The 18,033-nt window shown below is 39.0% G+C and overlaps 4 protein-coding genes across 13 annotated transcripts; 1 reads left to right on the top strand and 3 right to left on the bottom strand.

Annotated features, from left to right (window-relative positions):
* The first annotated feature begins 894 nt into the window (after positions 1-894).
* LOC121741876 (single-stranded DNA-binding protein, mitochondrial-like) lies at positions 895-3,760 on the top strand. Of its 6 annotated transcripts, none has more exons than XR_006037944.1 (3): positions 895-1,585; positions 1,843-1,939; positions 2,056-2,196. XR_006037944.1 is itself a non-coding variant. In XM_042134807.1 (2 exons), exon 1 carries the CDS (start codon positions 964-966, stop codon positions 1,582-1,584), a length of 621 nt encoding a protein of 206 aa, XP_041990741.1. In that variant the 5' UTR covers positions 895-963; the 3' UTR covers position 1,585; positions 3,625-3,760. The 6 variants fall into 6 exon arrangements, 3 of the variants coding, with proteins under 3 accessions (XP_041990741.1, XP_041990740.1, XP_041990739.1); XR_006037943.1 differs by having other exon boundaries at positions 1,843-1,942; XR_006037945.1 differs by having other exon boundaries at positions 1,836-1,942.
* LOC121741874 (beta-glucosidase BoGH3B-like) lies at positions 1,968-4,961 on the bottom strand. 2 transcript variants are annotated; one of them, XM_042134801.1, is made up of 10 exons: positions 4,811-4,961; positions 4,493-4,729; positions 4,215-4,419; positions 4,060-4,150; positions 3,833-3,978; positions 3,502-3,745; positions 3,306-3,410; positions 3,009-3,191; positions 2,710-2,914; positions 1,968-2,526 (listed from the first exon to the last, which is right to left on the bottom strand). In XM_042134801.1, the coding sequence occupies exons 2-10, from the start codon at positions 4,722-4,724 to the stop codon at positions 2,057-2,059; spliced, it is 1,881 nt and encodes a 626-aa protein (XP_041990735.1). In that variant the 5' UTR covers positions 4,725-4,729; positions 4,811-4,961; the 3' UTR covers positions 1,968-2,056. The 2 variants fall into 2 exon arrangements, with proteins under 2 accessions (XP_041990735.1, XP_041990736.1); XM_042134802.1 differs by lacking the exons at positions 4,493-4,729; positions 4,811-4,961 and having other exon boundaries at positions 4,060-4,142; positions 4,215-4,336.
* A 1,951-nt stretch (positions 4,962-6,912) lies between these two features.
* Positions 6,913-12,464, bottom strand: LOC121741873 (aldehyde oxidase 4-like). Of its 3 annotated transcripts, none has more exons than XM_042134800.1 (10): positions 12,223-12,464; positions 9,919-11,430; positions 9,586-9,845; positions 9,291-9,512; positions 9,007-9,225; positions 7,979-8,944; positions 7,818-7,904; positions 7,641-7,739; positions 7,372-7,561; positions 6,913-7,292 (listed from the first exon to the last, which is right to left on the bottom strand). In XM_042134800.1, the coding sequence occupies exons 1-10, from the start codon at positions 12,383-12,385 to the stop codon at positions 7,075-7,077; spliced, it is 3,936 nt and encodes a 1,311-aa protein (XP_041990734.1). In that variant the 5' UTR covers positions 12,386-12,464; the 3' UTR covers positions 6,913-7,074. The 3 variants fall into 3 exon arrangements, with proteins under 3 accessions (XP_041990734.1, XP_041990733.1, XP_041990732.1); XM_042134799.1 differs by having other exon boundaries at positions 7,809-7,904; positions 9,589-9,845; XM_042134798.1 differs by having other exon boundaries at positions 7,809-7,904; positions 12,223-12,463.
* A 1,146-nt stretch (positions 12,465-13,610) lies between these two features.
* On the bottom strand, positions 13,611-16,974 carry LOC121741875 (protein AIR1-like). 2 transcript variants are annotated; one of them, XM_042134803.1, is made up of 8 exons: positions 16,647-16,974; positions 16,489-16,542; positions 16,149-16,292; positions 15,911-16,069; positions 15,152-15,301; positions 14,939-15,055; positions 14,506-14,619; positions 13,611-14,411 (listed from the first exon to the last, which is right to left on the bottom strand). In XM_042134803.1, exons 1-8 carry the CDS (start codon positions 16,938-16,940, stop codon positions 13,962-13,964), a joined length of 1,482 nt encoding a protein of 493 aa, XP_041990737.1. In that variant the 5' UTR covers positions 16,941-16,974; the 3' UTR covers positions 13,611-13,961. The 2 variants fall into 2 exon arrangements, with proteins under 2 accessions (XP_041990737.1, XP_041990738.1); XM_042134804.1 differs by lacking the exon at positions 16,489-16,542.
* Between the last annotated feature and the right edge of the window lie 1,059 nt (positions 16,975-18,033).

Raw genomic sequence — 18,033 nt, 5'->3', positions numbered from 1 at the left:
ATCGAACAACGACATAAACGTGCTCCACCAATCCGACCTCTTCACCGAAGTTTTGGATGGTAAAGCGCCGACCATCAACTTCATCGCTAACAACCGGCGGTATAAAATGGGGTACTATCTTGCCGACGGCATCTACCCGAAGTGGCCAACCTTCGTGAAGACGTGCAACATGCCTGTGAACGCAAAGCAGACTCTTTTTGCGCAGAAGCAGGAGGTTGCTCGCAAGGATGTGAAGATGGCTTTCGGGGTTCTCCACTCGCGCTTCAACATAATCAAAGCCCCGGCTCGTACGTGGTTCATGGAGAGTATGGTCGACATCATGTACACGTGCATAATCTTGCACAACATGATTGTCCAAGACGAAGGACCAGAGGCGGGAAATTGGTTCGACCCAGAAGCCCCCGGAAGCTCTAGCGCAAGTAGTCCGCCTCGCAGTGGAGTACATTCCTCTATACAAGAACGGTTGTCTATTCGGGCAAGGACACATGACTCTACCGCCCACGCCCAACTCCAAGATGATCTAATGGAACACATTTTAGCAAAATTTGGCGGAGGAAATTATTAAATTATGTATTTTAATTTTTTTAGGATTTTACGAATTTTATGTTGTAATTTTATTTTATTTAATGAAGTGTATTTAATTGAATTTGTTGGAAATAAAAATTAAAAATGAAATTGAATGATAGTAATTTAAGAGAGGGGTGGATAAAAGATGGAGGGTTGCAGGTTCCGTCCCTTAGTTAAGAGAGATAGAGTGAAAAAGTATAATGGAGCTCAAAAATAGTAACTTAAAAGACGGTTAAAGGACGGATAATAGAGAGCATTGCGTTTAAACAAAAATTTGGAATCAGAAAAATAAAAAACATAAATACGCAAAAGTATGTCTCTTTATTTTCTGCGTCATCTCTTCCATTTTAATCTCACAAGTCGAGTGCAGACTGCAGAAGCTTCGTTAGCACTTCCATGGCGTCTTCTCTCTCTAGAAAACTATCCGCTGCCATTCTCTCGAAGCACAGACCACTCTCGAACACATCTCTCTCTTTCTGCACCAAAAGTCTCTCCTCCCCAGAATCCGTTTCCGATTCCGACTCACCACCCGATTCTCCCCCTCCAAACCAGCAGCGCACCAATACCGATCGACCCCTCGAAAACGGCTTGGACCTCGGCATTTACAAGGCGATATTGGTAGGGCAGGTTGGGCAGGCGCCGATTCAAAAGCGGCTGAAAAGCGGGAAAATAGTAACCCTAATTTCGCTCGGCACGGGTGGCATTCGCAACAATCGGAGGCCGTTGGACAACGAGGAGCCGCGTGATTACGCCAATCGCTGCGCGGTGCAGTGGCACAGGATTTCTGTGTATCCTGAGAAATTGGGCGAACTCGCCGCGAAGAATCTCGTCCCCGGTTCTACATTGTACGTGGAAGGGAATCTCGAGACTAAAATATTCAATGATCCGATAACTGGACTCGTCCGTCGAATCAGAGAGATTGCTGTACGTCGGAATGGGAGGATTCTGGTTCTAGGAAACGGAGCTGAAGCGGCGCAGTTTTCAAGGAATGATATGGCTGGGGTTGGATATTACTGAGGTGATAGTCTTTACATTGCTTGGCTAGAATGCTTATGTGATCGCAATGCTTTAGGAAGTAGAGGAATTAGTAGTTGGATTATGTGTTGGCCATGAATTTGTGCTTTTGTGTTCGTTTTCGAAATTCCAGAATGCAGTGCTACTATAAATTTGAAGAATTTGTCAGTTTTTGTTCCCCTAACTTCTTAATTGTATTGTTTATGACCTTTATCTCAATGTTTTTATCATGAGAGCGTGATAACTAATAATAGGAATCAGGTATTGATGATTTTCCCGTGGTAAGGCCACATTAACCGACAAACTAGTGCTGTGCTTATCTGGGGAGCCAAATTCAGTAGGCTGCAGTTATAGAAATGTTGTAAGCAAAACTCACTGGCAGTTCCTTTTAGTAATTATTCATCATTATTCATTAATGCATTGGTTCTAGTTATATTGAGTAACTATCACTAAAGATTTAGCATCCTTGCCTAGGTTAAGTTGTCAGGCCAAATCCAAATGGGAACAAAGGATCATAATGTGGATCGCCTACATTCATGGGGAGCTGGTCGACTGATTTGAACCAAGTCCTAGGAAGTTTTCCAGTGAAACCATATTGACCAAATAGGACATCAGCTACACCTTGGCCTTCTGTTCCTGGAAGCCAAGCTGCGACAAGTGCGTCTATCTTGTCTAGGTAAGGCTCAATTGTCACTGGACGCCCAGATATGATAACAACAACGCATCTGACAACCCTGCAGACGTTCCTGATAGTACTTGGACCTGGTTCAATTATAGTTAGGTTTTTGCTGTCTCCTTTTTCCTCAGCATATGGGATCTCACCCACAACAATGATGGCATAAGAGAAATTCTGTGGCTTCACTAGATCCATGCCAGGGTTTATCATGTGGACAACTTGAGTGGAAGGGTCTACTGTCTTTCTGATAGCATTTAAGACCGTGGTTCCTGCAAATGCAGATTTATGAGAAAGTCAGCTATATATACTCCTATTTTCAGTACAACTCTGTTATATGTAAAGATGTGCTTTGATGAAAGCTATATTGCTATTTTGTTATGGAAAACTAATCCATCTAATATGTCGGGAACTTGTTTAGATTTCATTGAGGGTATTAAAATTTAAAGCTATACCAACTATGGGATCACTGTCTTTGACACCCTGCCATTCAACTGTCCAGCCTCCACATTGATATCCAAGATTATCAGCATGAGTTCCTGTAACAAGTACTTTCTGCACATCCTTTTTAAGGGGAAGCAATGGCTGATTAGTACTTTTACCATTTTTCAGAAGCACTAGTGATCTCCTCACTGCTTCCCTGGACAATTCCCGATGATTCTTTCCAAAAAAAGTATGCTTCAGTTAAAGTTGAATTGCAAGGACAATAAACAGTAGCAGGAAGGTTTACAACTAAAATCAGCAGATGGTATACCTGGCTGCCAAGTTGGTTTACCAAGCTAAGGTCGGCCAAAGGGTTCTCAAAGAGACCCATGGTGAACTTCACCCTTAATATTCTCAACACAGCATCATCTATCCTGCTCATTGGGATATTGTTACTCTTCACTTGGTAGGTCAGATCATCAATAAATTCTGTGAGATTATCTTCCAGCATAACCTAGAATAGTTAAACATCTGACATTAGACAGAAGGATGACTGTACATCTTCGTGTTGTAGCTAGCTGTTTTCTAAATGTCTTGTCTACAGCTTCGGGAAATGTCTAACACTCACTATGTCTATTCCTGCAAGAATACCAGCTTCAATTGAATGGGAATAGTTTGAATGAGGTGGATCTGTAATTCTGTCAATGCCAAGCCAACTTGATATGATGAAGCCCTGCAATTTATGTGTGCACTCAGTATTGTCTTTTTATTCTCTCGGGGCAACTTTAATGAAAACATCATATCTATCATTTAATGCGTATTACCCTGAATTTGAGCTTGTGTTTTAGGAAACCTGTAAGTAGATCACGGTTAGCATGCATTTTCCTGCCATTCCAGCTTGAATAAGCCACCATGACTGAGATGACACCTTTTCTGATTGAATCCAGGTATGGAAGCATGTGAATGCTGAGCAATCCATGAAAGTCAAGCTCTGTGTTGTTCTTATCAATGCCATTTACGGTTCCGCCTTCACCCACAAAACCTTTTGCACAGGCTGCGACCTTTTTTCTTAGGTAAACAAATATATATCCTCACTTGTTAGGCAACCAAAATTTTGTTCTGGGTTGAAATACAGAAAGAAATGGAGATTTTTACTTTCCAGTAAGAAAGGGGACACCCTTTCTGGAAGCAGGAGGAATGTCGCCCTGCAAACCGGGTATGAATTCTGTCATTGCTCGAACCACCTTAGGATCTTCGCTATAGCTTTCGAAACATTGGCCCCATCTTGGATCTCTGCAAACCTGTAGTCAAATAAATAGTGACTTGACCCGATACTTAACACTGTTGAGTTTAGTTTAGGACTTTAGGTATCATTTGCTTACAGCAAGGCTGGGTGCGAAATTGTAGTTGATTCCCGTTGCTCTAACTTCGAGTGCAGTCACTGCTCCGATCCTCTTGACAAGGGCTGGATCTCTATTCCACCATTGATGTTAGGATCTCATTTTCGTGTCAACATTGTGTTAAACGTTAGACTTGCCTGGTGGCTCCGAGGCCGACATTGTGAGGGAAAATAGTAGCGTTGTAGACATTGTTGTTGCCGTGGGTGGCATCAGCGCCATAGAAGATAGGGATTCCGAGTCGAGTCGAAAGAGCTGCCTTTTGAAAAGTGTTCACCATTTTCACCCATTCCTCTGCAGATGCCTTGGGAGATGGACTACTCCCAGCTCCACTTAAGACACTCCCTGCACCTCCACCAAACTATCAAATCCATAGAGTTGGTGGTGCCAAAAAACAATTAAGAAAAGAGAGAACTACCAATGAAATATTTCTTGAGGAGAGTTGGAGAGACATGCATCCTCTCAATCTGAGTCATCTGCCCAATCTTTTCTTCAAGGCTCATTCTCTTCATCAAGTCTCTGATTCTTGCATTTAATGGCTGTTTTGGGTCTCTGTATTTCATGTATTCCTTTGCTTCTGTAACTACTATCACCATTAATACCATCACCATCATTTTCATCTTCATACCCCTTGAAACCACCTTCATCATTACCTCTGCAACACAGCCTATATATGTTCAATAAATAATGCAATTATTTAATTTTGTCTAGGGAAACATAGTAAAATAAGTAATACCTCTAGTTGCACGCAAGGTGTAGAGATAGCTATTTAAAGATTTTTTATAAATATTTTGTAGAGGATTATGAAGATTTCAATGAGAGTAGTATCTGTGCCAGTGTGTGAATAAATATACAAGTAGTGATTCCTGATAAGGTATTTTTAGTGGGAGGTATTTCCACATGTATTCTTGGATATTTTGTTATAAGTGCAAATGATTAAATTATTTTGGGTATAATCTTTTTGTAGTTTACATGGTTTGAAACTAGGCAGATAAAATATAAAATATTTTTTTATTTTCTTTGATCGAAATATAGTTATTTTTTTGGAGAATGATTTTTTCACCTCATATCTTTATGTTATAATGCCCTTATTTTTTTTTAAAAACAGGTTTTCTATATCAAGTTCTATGATCGATTTTTCCATAATTTATCTGTATAAATTTTAAAAGTAAATTGCAATTTACTCATGATTTTTTATAGCAATAAAGACCTAATTTTAATATTTGTTGCGATTTAGATTTATCGATTTTTTTTATATGAGATTGAAGTTGAAATTTAGGTGTGAATTTTAGTGTCAAAACTCAAAATTAATTGAAGGTTTATTTAAAGCTCATTATTTGAACTTTGACATTATCATCTATATTACTGATAAGATATTGAAGTGAATTTGAGAGAGCACTTACCTAGTGGTTGGACCCACTTGAAACGATTAGTAGTACAAATAAAATATAGTATCTATTAGAAAGTAGTACTACTCCTACTATATTACAAAAATTAGAGAGCAACTTCAAAGAAGAAATGATAAAAAATGCCAAAACATTTTCTGCAAAATGGGTAGACTACTAAAACAAATGACGAAGAAATACTAGCGACTTTCTTTAAAAACAAACTACTATAGTACAGCAAATGACGAAATTCCAGCGTTATATAATTATATTTACCGAATTATAGTAAAATCTCTATACATTAGTTATTTTGGAATCATAAAATTTCAATGACAATTTAATAAATTAAAAAAGAAAAAAATTCAAGACTAATTTGAACATACATATAATTTGAACATACATATAATTACTAAGTGGATGATACAAACTATCCCACTAGTGCGCGTGTTATAGTGCATTTTAGTTTTTTCAAAGGTAGTACCTTATCTTCATCATATACTCTAATTCACTGTGGCTAAATATTAGTATGTGCTCTAACAGCGTTATGATATTTAATATTTGAGGGAATATATTTTTTGGTCCACGAACTTTGTCAAAGTATCATTTTAGGTCCGTGAATTTTGAAAATATCATTTGAGGTCCGTCAACTATGAGTTAATATCATTCGAAGTACTTTTTTACTATTTCAAAGTTTTTATGGACGAAAATACCCTCAATACCTTAAAGGATATATATTTTTAATTAATTTATCACATACTCATATTTTTAACGAATTTTCTAAATATAATTTAACCTTCAATATTATCACTTAATTTTGTGACATGCAAGAAATGTTCCTTATTCAACTTTTTATAATTAAAGAATTTCAAAATATTTTTAAGATATGTATACTCGTAAAACTAATGCCACAGTCAATAGGCGATACTTGAATATTAATATATTATTTAAAAATAATATCAATATATTAGTATTCAAGTATCGCCTATTGACTGAGACATTAATTTTACGAGTATACATATCTTTAAAATATTTTGAAATTCTTTAATTATAAAAAGTTGAATAAGGAACATTTCTTGCATGTCACAAAATTAAGTGATAATATTGAAGGTTAAATTATATTTAGAAATTCATAAAAAATATATAGTAAAGATATTCATAAAAAAATATGAGTATATGATAAGTTTATTAAAAATATATACCCTTCAAGGTATTGAGGGTATTTTCATCCAGGAAAACTTGGAAATAGTAAAAATGTACTTAGAATGATATAAACTCATAGTCGACGGACCTAAAATGATATTTTCAAAGTTGACGGGCCTAAAATGATAATTTGACAAAGTTTGTGGACTAAAAAAAGATGTCCCCTCTTAATATTTTCATGATATTGTCATAACATTTAAAACTAGTTATATTTGCAACAATGATATTTTATATATTAAACAATAAACACACATTACTAGTAAATCTTTTACTCCTATTTGAATTAATAAACTTATAGATTGCATGCACAAATTATGACTACGATTCAAGACTTACATAACACAAGCATAGCGCATGCATTATTGCAACTCTATGCATATCATATTAATACATAGATGATGGCGACGACAAAGCTTCAAGAAGGAGCAAGCAAGCTGCGTAAGTAGGTTTCGACATAATCGAGACCACAGTATTGCTTAACAACGGGCAGAGTAGCCGGAACGTCGAGTTGCAAGTCAGAATCAGTCCCTTGTGTGGCTCCCCAACCTTTAAGCTGTTTTCTAGCCTCCACCACACCCGCTCTTATACCGCAGTATACTGAAGCCGCGAGAACCAAAGGAGGTTCGCCACTAGCTGCGCGTACGCACCACGTCACACAACACCAACAACAACAACAACAACAACAACACCCACACTCAAAACACTACATTACCCTTAGACGAGAGAACGCGGTCTGGGTGATGCCCGGTGTTGAGCACCTTAGCATTCAACTTTTTCGGAACGTTGTCAAGACTCGGGATCTTGTAATCCCATGTGCTGTTTGTAGTAACAAGTCCCTCTTCATTAGTCAAGTATTCTTCAAGCATGAAAAACCCCACACCTTGTATGAAAGATCCCTCAATCTGTATGTATCAAACTCAACCTAATGAATTGTATTATCCATATAAGTTAAAAGACACCATTTTCTTGAATATACAGTACCTGTCCCATGTCAACAGCAGGGTTTAAGCTCTGCCCACAGTCGTAAACGATATCCGTTCTCAATATAGATTTTTCGCCCGTGAGTACGCATATCTCCACCTGCAACCACAACAAACTCACTATAGAAATACCATTCATGAAGACACATAACAACATAGAAAATGTTACCTCACTTACTGCAGCACCATAGTTCAAGTATTCTTTCGAACCGGACTCGGGAAGAAAGTAAGAGTTTGCTGCCAAATTTATAGACTGATTATGTGCCTGATTACAACACATAATACACAGTTATTTGGAAGGAAATTGTAGCATGAAGTGAATTGAATGCAGAAACAAACCTCGAGAATGAGATCGTTCCATTGGAGTGAGCCCTGTTCGTCTTTCAGCGTAGTGGCAAGAGGGCTTAATCGCTCGACTAAAAGAGTAGAGCATTGGATCACAGCAGCACAACATGCTTCAGATGTGGTGCTTCCAGCGGTTATGCCTCCTTGTACGAGGCTCAACGTGTCTGACTCTACAACGCGAACCTTTTCCATCAGGTTTTCCATTCCATCACATTTGATCAAACTGAGAGCATAGGCAGTTGCTTGTTTCACCTTTGTATACAGCCCCTGCCCCATCTCTATGCCTCCAACTTCAACAACCACAGATGCATCTTTAAGGATGCTCACTTTCCCCGGTTTCCCACTCACCGTCACTTTATACACAATTGGAACACAAGAAATGCCTCTTTTACGCCATATGTTGGACCGGTTGAACTGCTCTACCGCTGCAGTCCTCTCCATATAGCATGATGAGCTAATCAACTCATCCCAAATACGAGGCAGGGTGTAGCCCGAAGCTTCTCCAGCAGCCTCAGCGTAGAATAGCTGCAGGCTCTCACCTGTGTGAAAATTGATTTCTCTGACCGAACCGGCCTCCATTGACAGCAGAGACGCGACGCGCTCTATTATAGCCTCAGCGATGAAATTCCCCTGCACGTCACCAGGGGCACGCATCATTGTTTTGCTTGTGTTGTTGGTCTTGCATAGTTTTATGTCGAACGAGAGAGCTCCCCAATTGTACTTCTTCAGCCCTGCTATTAGCATATATGGGATGAAGGGGCTGAAGTCGATAAAGAAGCCTGCATCGATAAGTATGTCGACGTGAAGTGCTGTCAGTTTGCCATTCTCTTTGAACCCAACGGTGTATGTTATCTTCATAGGATGTCTCCCTCCTGCTATTATCATGTCAGCGTTTCGGTCTATGTAGCTTCTGACCGGTCGGCCTAGTTTTTGAGCTGCAAGCGCACATGCTGTAGCTACCTGAAAACAACAACATTGTTGAGACAGAGAGATATAGAGAGAGGAGCGATGGTCACACTCACCTTCATTGCTCTTTGACACTTCCCACCGAAGCCTCCACCTAGTCGCCTTGTGATAACACGAACATTGTGCTCTGGGACACCGAGACAACGTGCAATGGATATTTGAGCCAACTCAGGGGATTGGACTGAGCTATACACCACCATACAGTTGTCTTCATCCGGGATTGCAAGCGCTGTTTGCGTCTCCATGTAGAAGAAGTATTGAGAACCAAGTATGATCTGAATGTTAAAAAAAACATGTGAAGTATATGAAACTGATTGAAGCAGCTAATCAATAGAAGTACCTCTTGAGAGAGAATCTTGTGATCAGCTTCAGCCATTCCTTTGGTGAAATCACCAATCATTTCCGGTTTTAAGCGAGGTTCGTAGGGTGAAAATGTATCGAAGAAACTTGAGTTTTCGACAGCCTCTTCAACTGTCAAGATTGGTGGTTCTAAGCCTTGTGTCTCATAATCCACTTGAGCCATTCTTGCAGCGACGTTGGCTTCCTTTTGGCTACGTGCAACCTAACGAATATAACAAGGCAAAGTCAGACAAACAACCGGTTACAATTAGTACCGTACAACAAGTTTCATATACCACAAACGCGATTAGATCACCAGCAGACGCAGTGGTAGCGTCAGCAAACAAATATTCGGATCCGAAAAGACCCGTGGCTCCAAAATTTTGCCCTCCTTGGGGGATGTCTTTGGCAGAGATAACATCAACGATTCCACTTGGTTTTGGGACAGCCTCGAAAGAGATACTCTTCACTCGAGCTAGAGGCTTCGTGCTATAAATAAGTGCTCCATGTAGAGAATGTGGAGGTGAAGGAATGTCATCTACGTACACAGCTTCACCTGTTCGTACAAACAGATTAACAAACTTCCTTCCCTCCAAAAGCCTACATACGAAAAAAAGATGAGAACGAACCGGAAGCTTGGATGATTGCTCCAACTTTAGGAATAGGCTCACCAACCGGATAGTATGTACCAGTTTCTTCGTTGCTTGAATCAGCTACTTCGGAAAATGAGACACCAAGCGTGGGAGAAGAAACATCAATAAACGCAGCGAGAAACGAAAACAAGAAACTAACTGCTAAGCTCTTCCTGTAAGCAGGAAGCGTCGTTCCATCTTTGGGTTCGACAGAGAGTTTCACCAATCTAACTGCTTCATCCAAAACTTCAACGGTCAACGTTTTCCCTGCCAAATACTCCTCCACTTCGCTAGCCCTTGTCGCGTGGTCTGTCCCATAAGCGCCAAAAGCCAGCCGAGCATAGTTCAAGATAACACCACCACTTTCTTTAAAGCTAACATCAGCCAAGAAAGCAGCATTCAAGTATGGCAAAGCATTCCCAAGCGGCCTTGGTGCAGCCCGGTAGCTCTCAAAACCCACTCTCGAACCAAAGAAAGGAATGTGGACACTCAAGAGCACGTCTGTGGGGGCGAGAGGTGGCCCGTACAAGAACTCATCCATAGTCATCCTTTCCTGTGCACGGCCTCTCAAGAGGGCGACAGTCGACCCCACAGCAAGAAGCAATGTAGCAATATCCGAAGGAAAAGACCTCCTCTGTGCCATCACCAAATTCCCCCCAATGCTGGCTGAGTTCCTAATGAAAATGGAAGCAACCCTCTCCATATGCTGAGCAATTTTCATCAAGACTAGGTCGGATTCGCCTTCTTCTTTGAGAGATGATATAACTCTTGAAATCGAAATAGCTGCTCCGAACTCAATCCCGGTTTCATCCTTTCTAACCATCAAGAGATCAGGAATGTACCTAAGATCAATGTACTTATCATATCTCTCTGTTTCCTTGTAATATCCCATCCCTGTATTCCCGACGACTAGCTTGAACCGCGCACCATCCGCCACCAAGCTTCCGAGTTCCTCTAGACTAGCTGGAGTGAACCAAGAAATGCTTTCAGAATTCAAGACTGTGCTACATTCTTGTTTGCATACTCGTACATATGGCCAGACGTCGTCTTCAGGATCGTATGGTGGAAACTCCCCTTTGGGAAAAACATTCATCCCAAGATCCTCGATGTCAACATCAGCAGCAAAGCTCTTGCAGGCATCAGCGATGGGGCGGTAGCCAGTGCAACGACAGAGGTTGCCGGTTATAGACGTTTGGGCTTGGGAAGTGGTGAGGTTGGAGAATCCGGGGGCTGGGGGCTGAGGTGCTGTGTCGGCATTGGCAAGGGCGGAGAAGAAGGACATACAGAAGCCGGGGGTGCAGAAGCCGCACTGAGAGGCGTGGAATCCCGCAAAGCGTTGGTGGATTGGGTGGAAGCCGTGCTTGGTGTTGCCGAGTCCCTCGGTGGTGGTGATGGAGAAGCCATTGAGGCTGCAAAGGAGAGTGAGGCAAGAGCTCACACTGAATATCTCTGGTTGGTTGAGGACAGGGTTGAATCTTGACAGCACCACCACACAAGCCCCACAGCCACCTGAATTCAATCACAGAATTACTACACAATTCATTCATTGCTTCTTGTAATACTCTAATTTGTGCATGCAAAACAATCCATAAAAAAAGTACTATCTAATTATTCTATTACTCCTGTCCTGATTGAATAGTTGATGACCGTTTTTTATCTATAAAAAGAGTTTTTTTTTTTGCATGCGAATGAGTTAATTCAATAGTAAAGTGATTAATGTTCGGGTTAGTAAAAAGGAGTATCACTTTTAGTATCGCACCAAAAACCTACTGAATGACACCAATCACAACAACGAGAAGTGAGATCTAATATTTACGATAACTAACCTCCACAATAATTGTGATTAAGTAATTATTCCATATATTATTTTGATTATAAAATTTAAATCGTAAAATTAGGAAATTAGAGTTTGAATTCCAATTCCAAAACTAAAATTTTGAGATATTAAAAGATTTATTTGTAATTAAATGGTCTAATTTCAAATCCACACACCATCAATTCTATGGTATCAAACACATTCTCGGAATAATAGTGACGCATTAAGCACATCCTAATGCATAACTTGGAATTATGATCTTTCTTTCATTTTTCCTTTTTGATTTCATTTTAGATATCTAGATTTGCATGCTTACAAAAATATTTCAATTTAAGTTTAATTATACTGCAAAATCTTAAGAGTTTATTAATTTCCACCCATATAAAAATTAAAATTAAGGGTGGAAGCAATTAATTATTAAAGTTGCGAGATTGACTAAAAATTGTCCAAATTTCTTAGTATAGACTATGGCCGAGGCACCTAACCTTCACCGCAGCCGAGCTTGACACTCTTGAAAGGAGTGGCGGAACGCAAGAATTCGAGCAAAGTGGTGGAGGGGTCAACTTCTCCCATCTCGAATCTCTTGCCGTTCACCTCAAACACGAGACGACTCTCATCCCCGGCCACTGCACAATCTTTTTTCTCCATTTTCTCCGTATCTCTTTCTCGAGAGAGTTCTAAATATGTAAATAATATAAAGGCATGAATAACTACCGAAAATGGATAAATATGCGTTGCATCACCTCTCCTCATGGTTGTACCTCAAAACTCTCAGCCGTCAACTTCTTTATAGGCCATATTGCCCAATTCGACCTAGCACTTTTATTTTTCACTAGTGCAATATTAAGTCATCTATATTAATTTGGCTCACCAAATTATAGGGGTGGCAAATCGTGCATGTCGGGTCGTTATCGTGTCGACACGATAACGACACGAACACGATAACAACAAACACGAACACGACCCGTTAAGAAAACCTCAAACACGAACACGAACACGACACGAAACCCTCAGACACGAACACGACACGAACACGACACGAACCAATTCGGGTCAACACGACACGATAACAACACGTACACGAGATGACACGATAACGACTCGATAACAACACGACCTGATAACGGTTAAACCTATTAAAAATGAAAATAATAAGAATTAATAATATTAAAATATTATTTGTTAACGGATAACACGAACACGACACGGACACGTATTGTTAACGGATAACACGAACCCGACACGAACACGACACGAACACGACACAAAATTTTCGTGTCCTTAACGGGTCGACCCGATAAGGACACGAACCCAATAAGCTCTGACCCAAACCCATTATTTTCGTGCCGGTTCGTGTCGTGTTATCGTGTCGTGTCAAAAATTGCCAGCCCTACCAAATTATATTCCTTTCGTGTATTGCTAATGCATTATCAACTCACCTAGATGATGACACCAAAATTATTTTTAAAGTTTTTGTTACTCAACTTCGTCAAGAATATAGTTTGTTTCTACGTCATAACTCGTTTAATGATAAAAATAATAGTAGTAAATATTACGTGTGTTCATACGTTAAAATAGCATCTAGTAATTTTCAACATCTATTTTACATTTTACTTCATTTTTATAATGTTTTTTTTGGTGATGGCATACATTTACTACTGCATGATTTATAATGGTTATGCAAATAGTAGTAAAAAAACTTATCAAAATAGAAAAATGACTCAATTATGTAAAATAAGTGAATGTGTGACAAGTATTACAGCACACGGCGAGAGACATCAAAGATCCGCCTATGAAAATAGTCGACAATGGACTGGAGGAAAAATCACACTGCATGATTTATCTACGAAACCAGATAAAGAAATTCGGAACATACAGCACAAATTATGACATTGGAAAATTTTTAACGATTTTAAAGATTATAGATTACAGACCCATGTGGGTGAGATGAGGAAAAATATTATCTTAAAAAAACGAACGCATCAAAATACAAACTACCAATAAAAAACAAAATTAACCAACAATTGGTACACTATTATCCTGTATGCAAGGAGGGACATGCTTTGGTATTACGGCACACGGTTAAATTTTCACAAAGCACTTTTCAGCACTCCTTGTATATTCTTGCAGGAGGGCTAAAATAAGCAAACAACCTCCAACAGCCCCGTGTATGGCCTAGGCCGGCATCGCAATGCCACATCCACCTCTCCTCGAAATAAAACATCTACCACCAATCATCATTTCTTCCTGTGCCACCATAACCATTGATTCTATTGCCAAATCTTGATGTCGAATGTTTACGTTGATGAAATCTACTCAACCCGTTTGACGGCGAATCATTGAAATTGATCTTCCTAGGCTTTTTGGAAGAATGGGAACTTGATGCATAATCACCATTTGAATAGGGATTCCGAGATTTTCTATCTCTTGGGGTTGCTGAGGATCTCCAGTAATTATCTTGGTTTTTACTGCTATGATAATCTCCAGGATGTTCAGTAGACCAACCACCTTTATGCTTTGGTTTTGCAGCTGAATGAAACTCAATGTCCTTGAATTTCTTCCCTTTCCGTGACTTTCCAATATCACGTGGGACAGACTGGGTCTCCAAACGATCCCGCTTCTTTTTTGGAGATTTGTGCCTGGGTGTTGATGTTTCATGGTTTCTCTTACTAGCCTGGTGAAAATACCCGAAACTCAGTGTCACATAAGCAAGCTTGACCAATTATTGATAGATTAGAAAGTAGACTAAAGGGAACATAGTGACGCACCTTCATTGAGCTGGTGCATTCGCGAGCAAAATGTCCTACTATGCCACACTTGTAGCAGGAACTATCAGGTGCATTATCATTGACATCCCGATGGCTACGGAAGCCAGAGCAAGCCTGAAGAAATCAGAAACTACTTCAGAAAATGGAATTCTGAAGCTAAAACCAGAACATTATACTCTTTCAAGTATTAGGAGCAAATGAAACAGACAGCAGTAATAATAAATCCAAAATTTTCATCTCCCATCATAAAGGGCAAAAACAAAAGCCATAGTTAATGGAGCCCGGAGTATTGCATAATTGGCTCCATAAGCAAAAGCCAACTATAGTTAATAGGTTAGACTGTAAATTTCAAGCCTATAAAGGCATGCCTTCGTATTTGATCAATGATGCCCGTGATCTGACCAAGAACGCATTTAATGTGTATCAAACTTACCAAACCCGTATGGCCAGAGAGACCACATCTATAACAAGAAAGTTCTTTGTGCCCAGGATCACCATATTCCTTACAGCAAAGATGGCCATATATTCCACAAATGTAACATTGTATTTCCTGCATACCACTCAGGTGTCATAAAATCTGTGAAGATAAAACAAAATAATAATGCAGCAATTCACCTTCCGTGAGAGAAAAAGAGAGAGAGAGAACCTTTAAATCATCTAGGCAGTAGTCATTCCTGCAGGAGAACATTCCATGCCCTAAATCTCCACATTTTAAACATATCTTTGAACTCTTGTACTTCTCAGGGCAATCTTTAGCACGGTGACCCTGTTGTTTGCAGATAAAGCAATCTCGCCCCTGTGTAATTAAAGGAGAGAGAATAAAATTTAAAATCAAACAATATCTTTCCAAAGACACGATTTCTTAAGTCACAACGCTTTTCAAAAAAAACATTAACCAAAAGCCTAAAAAATACTCCCTCCGTCCCCAAAGAATATGCACTTTGGTTTAGCATGGGTTTTAATGCAAAATTGGTAAAGTAAGAGAGAGGTAGAGAGAAAAAGTAATTAAAGTATTATTAGTGGGGAATACGTACCACCTCATTAGAGAAAAAAGAGTTTCCAAAATTAGAAATTGCATATTCTTGTGGGACGGACTAAAAAGGAAAGAGTGCATATTCTTGTGGGGCGGAGGGAGTACTATAAACTAGGCTGACTCAAACTGTGCGTTATGTTTTAAAAACCAAATTCCCGAATTTTCGTTCATATAGAACTAGTAAATAGGAAATCCATCCAAAGTACATGAGCACAAAACCTACGAATGAAGTCAACTAATCAAATGAGAAAGAAATAACATGCACTTATTTTCCATCTAGCCACAATATAAAACCACTTGAATAATCCAGACAATAAAGCACAAATTTTGTCATCAAGCCAGTGCAAGTAAGTAGTTTTCTTGAGTATATACCTTGTTACATTGTTTTGCATTGTGTTCAAAACTCCCACAAACAAAGCAAGGTTTCTTTCTCCTAGCTGAAGTACAGTTGGCAGTCGTGTGACCCTCTTCGCCACAATTATAGCAAGCACCCCAATTGTTATCAGGAGGATCAAAGTACCTTGGCCCACGCTGAGATCACGAAAACAATCATAAAGGAGTGGCCGCTCATCTCAAAGACAATGCTTGTGCACAAGTTACGAAAACTCACAAGAAGTTTCCTCAGGACAGCATTATCTGACACTTCCACATGATTGGTTTCAACTGCTATATTAGCAACCTTGGCAGTGTTGTCAATCTCTGGTTCCTCATTCTCCTGACCTTTATCCACTTCGTTCTCCTGACCTTTATCCACCTAAATAATAAAAAACAGAAAAGAACGTATTTACGATTCAAGCTTGGTTACTTTTAACAGGAGAAAATAATCAAATTCACCCAATCACATCAGAGGGGCATATCCAGCAGTATAATAATTCCCCATTGTATGAATACAAACATGAATCATAATCAGCACATCAAACTATGCCAGTTAACTAATAGTAGTAAAATACCAGAAACAATTCACCGCAGAAATCTCTAAACCCCGCATCTATTTCATTTGTTACCTGACAACATGACACAGATTACTTGAATAAGTGACTAAGCATGAACTTAAGAAAACTAACCAGTAAACAACTTTCAAATACATAAAGTTCGACGCAATGCTTACGGCATCTCCATTAAGCTCAGCCTCCTTGCTCTTTTTCGTCTTCTTCTTCTTCCCTTTCTTACTCCGCTCTTCCTTCAAATTCTCAACTACTTCCGCAATGCCGTCTCCATGGGGATCATTCTTGGCGGCTCGCTGCATGGATTTCTGAACGATTTTGAGGGTGAGATCTTCGTTAGCCTCGGCATCATCATCATCATCGCTCGCCGCTTCGATTGGGGATTTCCGCTTTCTGTTGTCTTCTTCCGACGAATATTCCTCCAGCTTCGCCGCTTTCGAACTTGCTCTCCTTCCCATTACTGGATTCAATTCCCGGCGAATGGGGAATTGAAAATTCGAGCCCTAGATTGAATTAGTACAGAGTTTTCGAATATTGAAGAGCGTAGTTAGTAAGTGGGCCTGTCACTGGGCTGCTACAGATTGAGGCCCAAATTTTTTATATGAAGTCCAAATTTCTTTTAATTAATGATAAAAGTAGACTGTGCATAGTCTTCAAATTCTTTTAATCGGTGGTTATAAAGCTTGTGGTTTTGGCTAAACAACGGAGAATCAAACATAAACAACAAGAACAAGCATGGTTATGAGCTACTACACGAAATAAGCAAAAAGATTTCAAGCGTTTCTTCACTTCTACTACACCGTACATAATCTTCACTCCAATAATTTAAAGGTTCGGTTCACACATCTATAAATTTATAGATTTTCAATTTTTTTTTATAAAACCTGTGTTTTTATTTTCCCAACTCCATTATAAGAAAAAATCTTATTCAAAACTAAAAAGATTAAGGAATATTGGCCCCAATATCATGAAATTTCAAAAAGTTGAGTTTTTTCTACAAACTTTAATCTTTACTTAATTAAAAATATTAACAGTTCGAATTCATACTCAGTTTGAATTTTTAAAAATATGAATGAAATGCATGTTTCGAAAAATAATAAAATATGAGTAGAATGAAAGATTACAAAGTACATTTCAATTGGTAAGACAATTCCTCACCAACCAATAGATTGAGGGTTCGAATCATCATAGAGGTAGATGATAAACCATTGTTGATCTTCTTTAAAAAAATATATATAGTGAATTGTGAGTATTATAAAAGGTAAATGAAACAAGTAATCATAGACACACATGAAATGAAATAGTATGTATATTCGTGGACAAAGGAAGTATTAATACTCTTTCCCAACTAAAAAAATACTACTCCCCTTACCCTAATAACTTGTTACCATTTGACCCGGCACGAGTTTTAAGAAATATCATAGAAAGTGTGTTGAAAAAGTTAGTGGCATATGAGTGCCACCTTTGTGTATTAGTTTTATGATAAAATGTGACTAAAATGAGTTATTAGAACGTGAGATCCAAAAAAAATAGTAAAAGTGAAAGGTGACA

The sequence above is a fragment of the Salvia splendens genome, chromosome 7, assembly GCF_004379255.2.
Source record: "Salvia splendens isolate huo1 chromosome 7, SspV2, whole genome shotgun sequence".
Lineage (NCBI taxonomy): Eukaryota > Viridiplantae > Streptophyta > Magnoliopsida > Lamiales > Lamiaceae > Salvia > Salvia splendens.
Note: the sequence above shows the minus strand (reverse complement) of the source record. Positions and strands in the feature narration are given on the sequence as shown.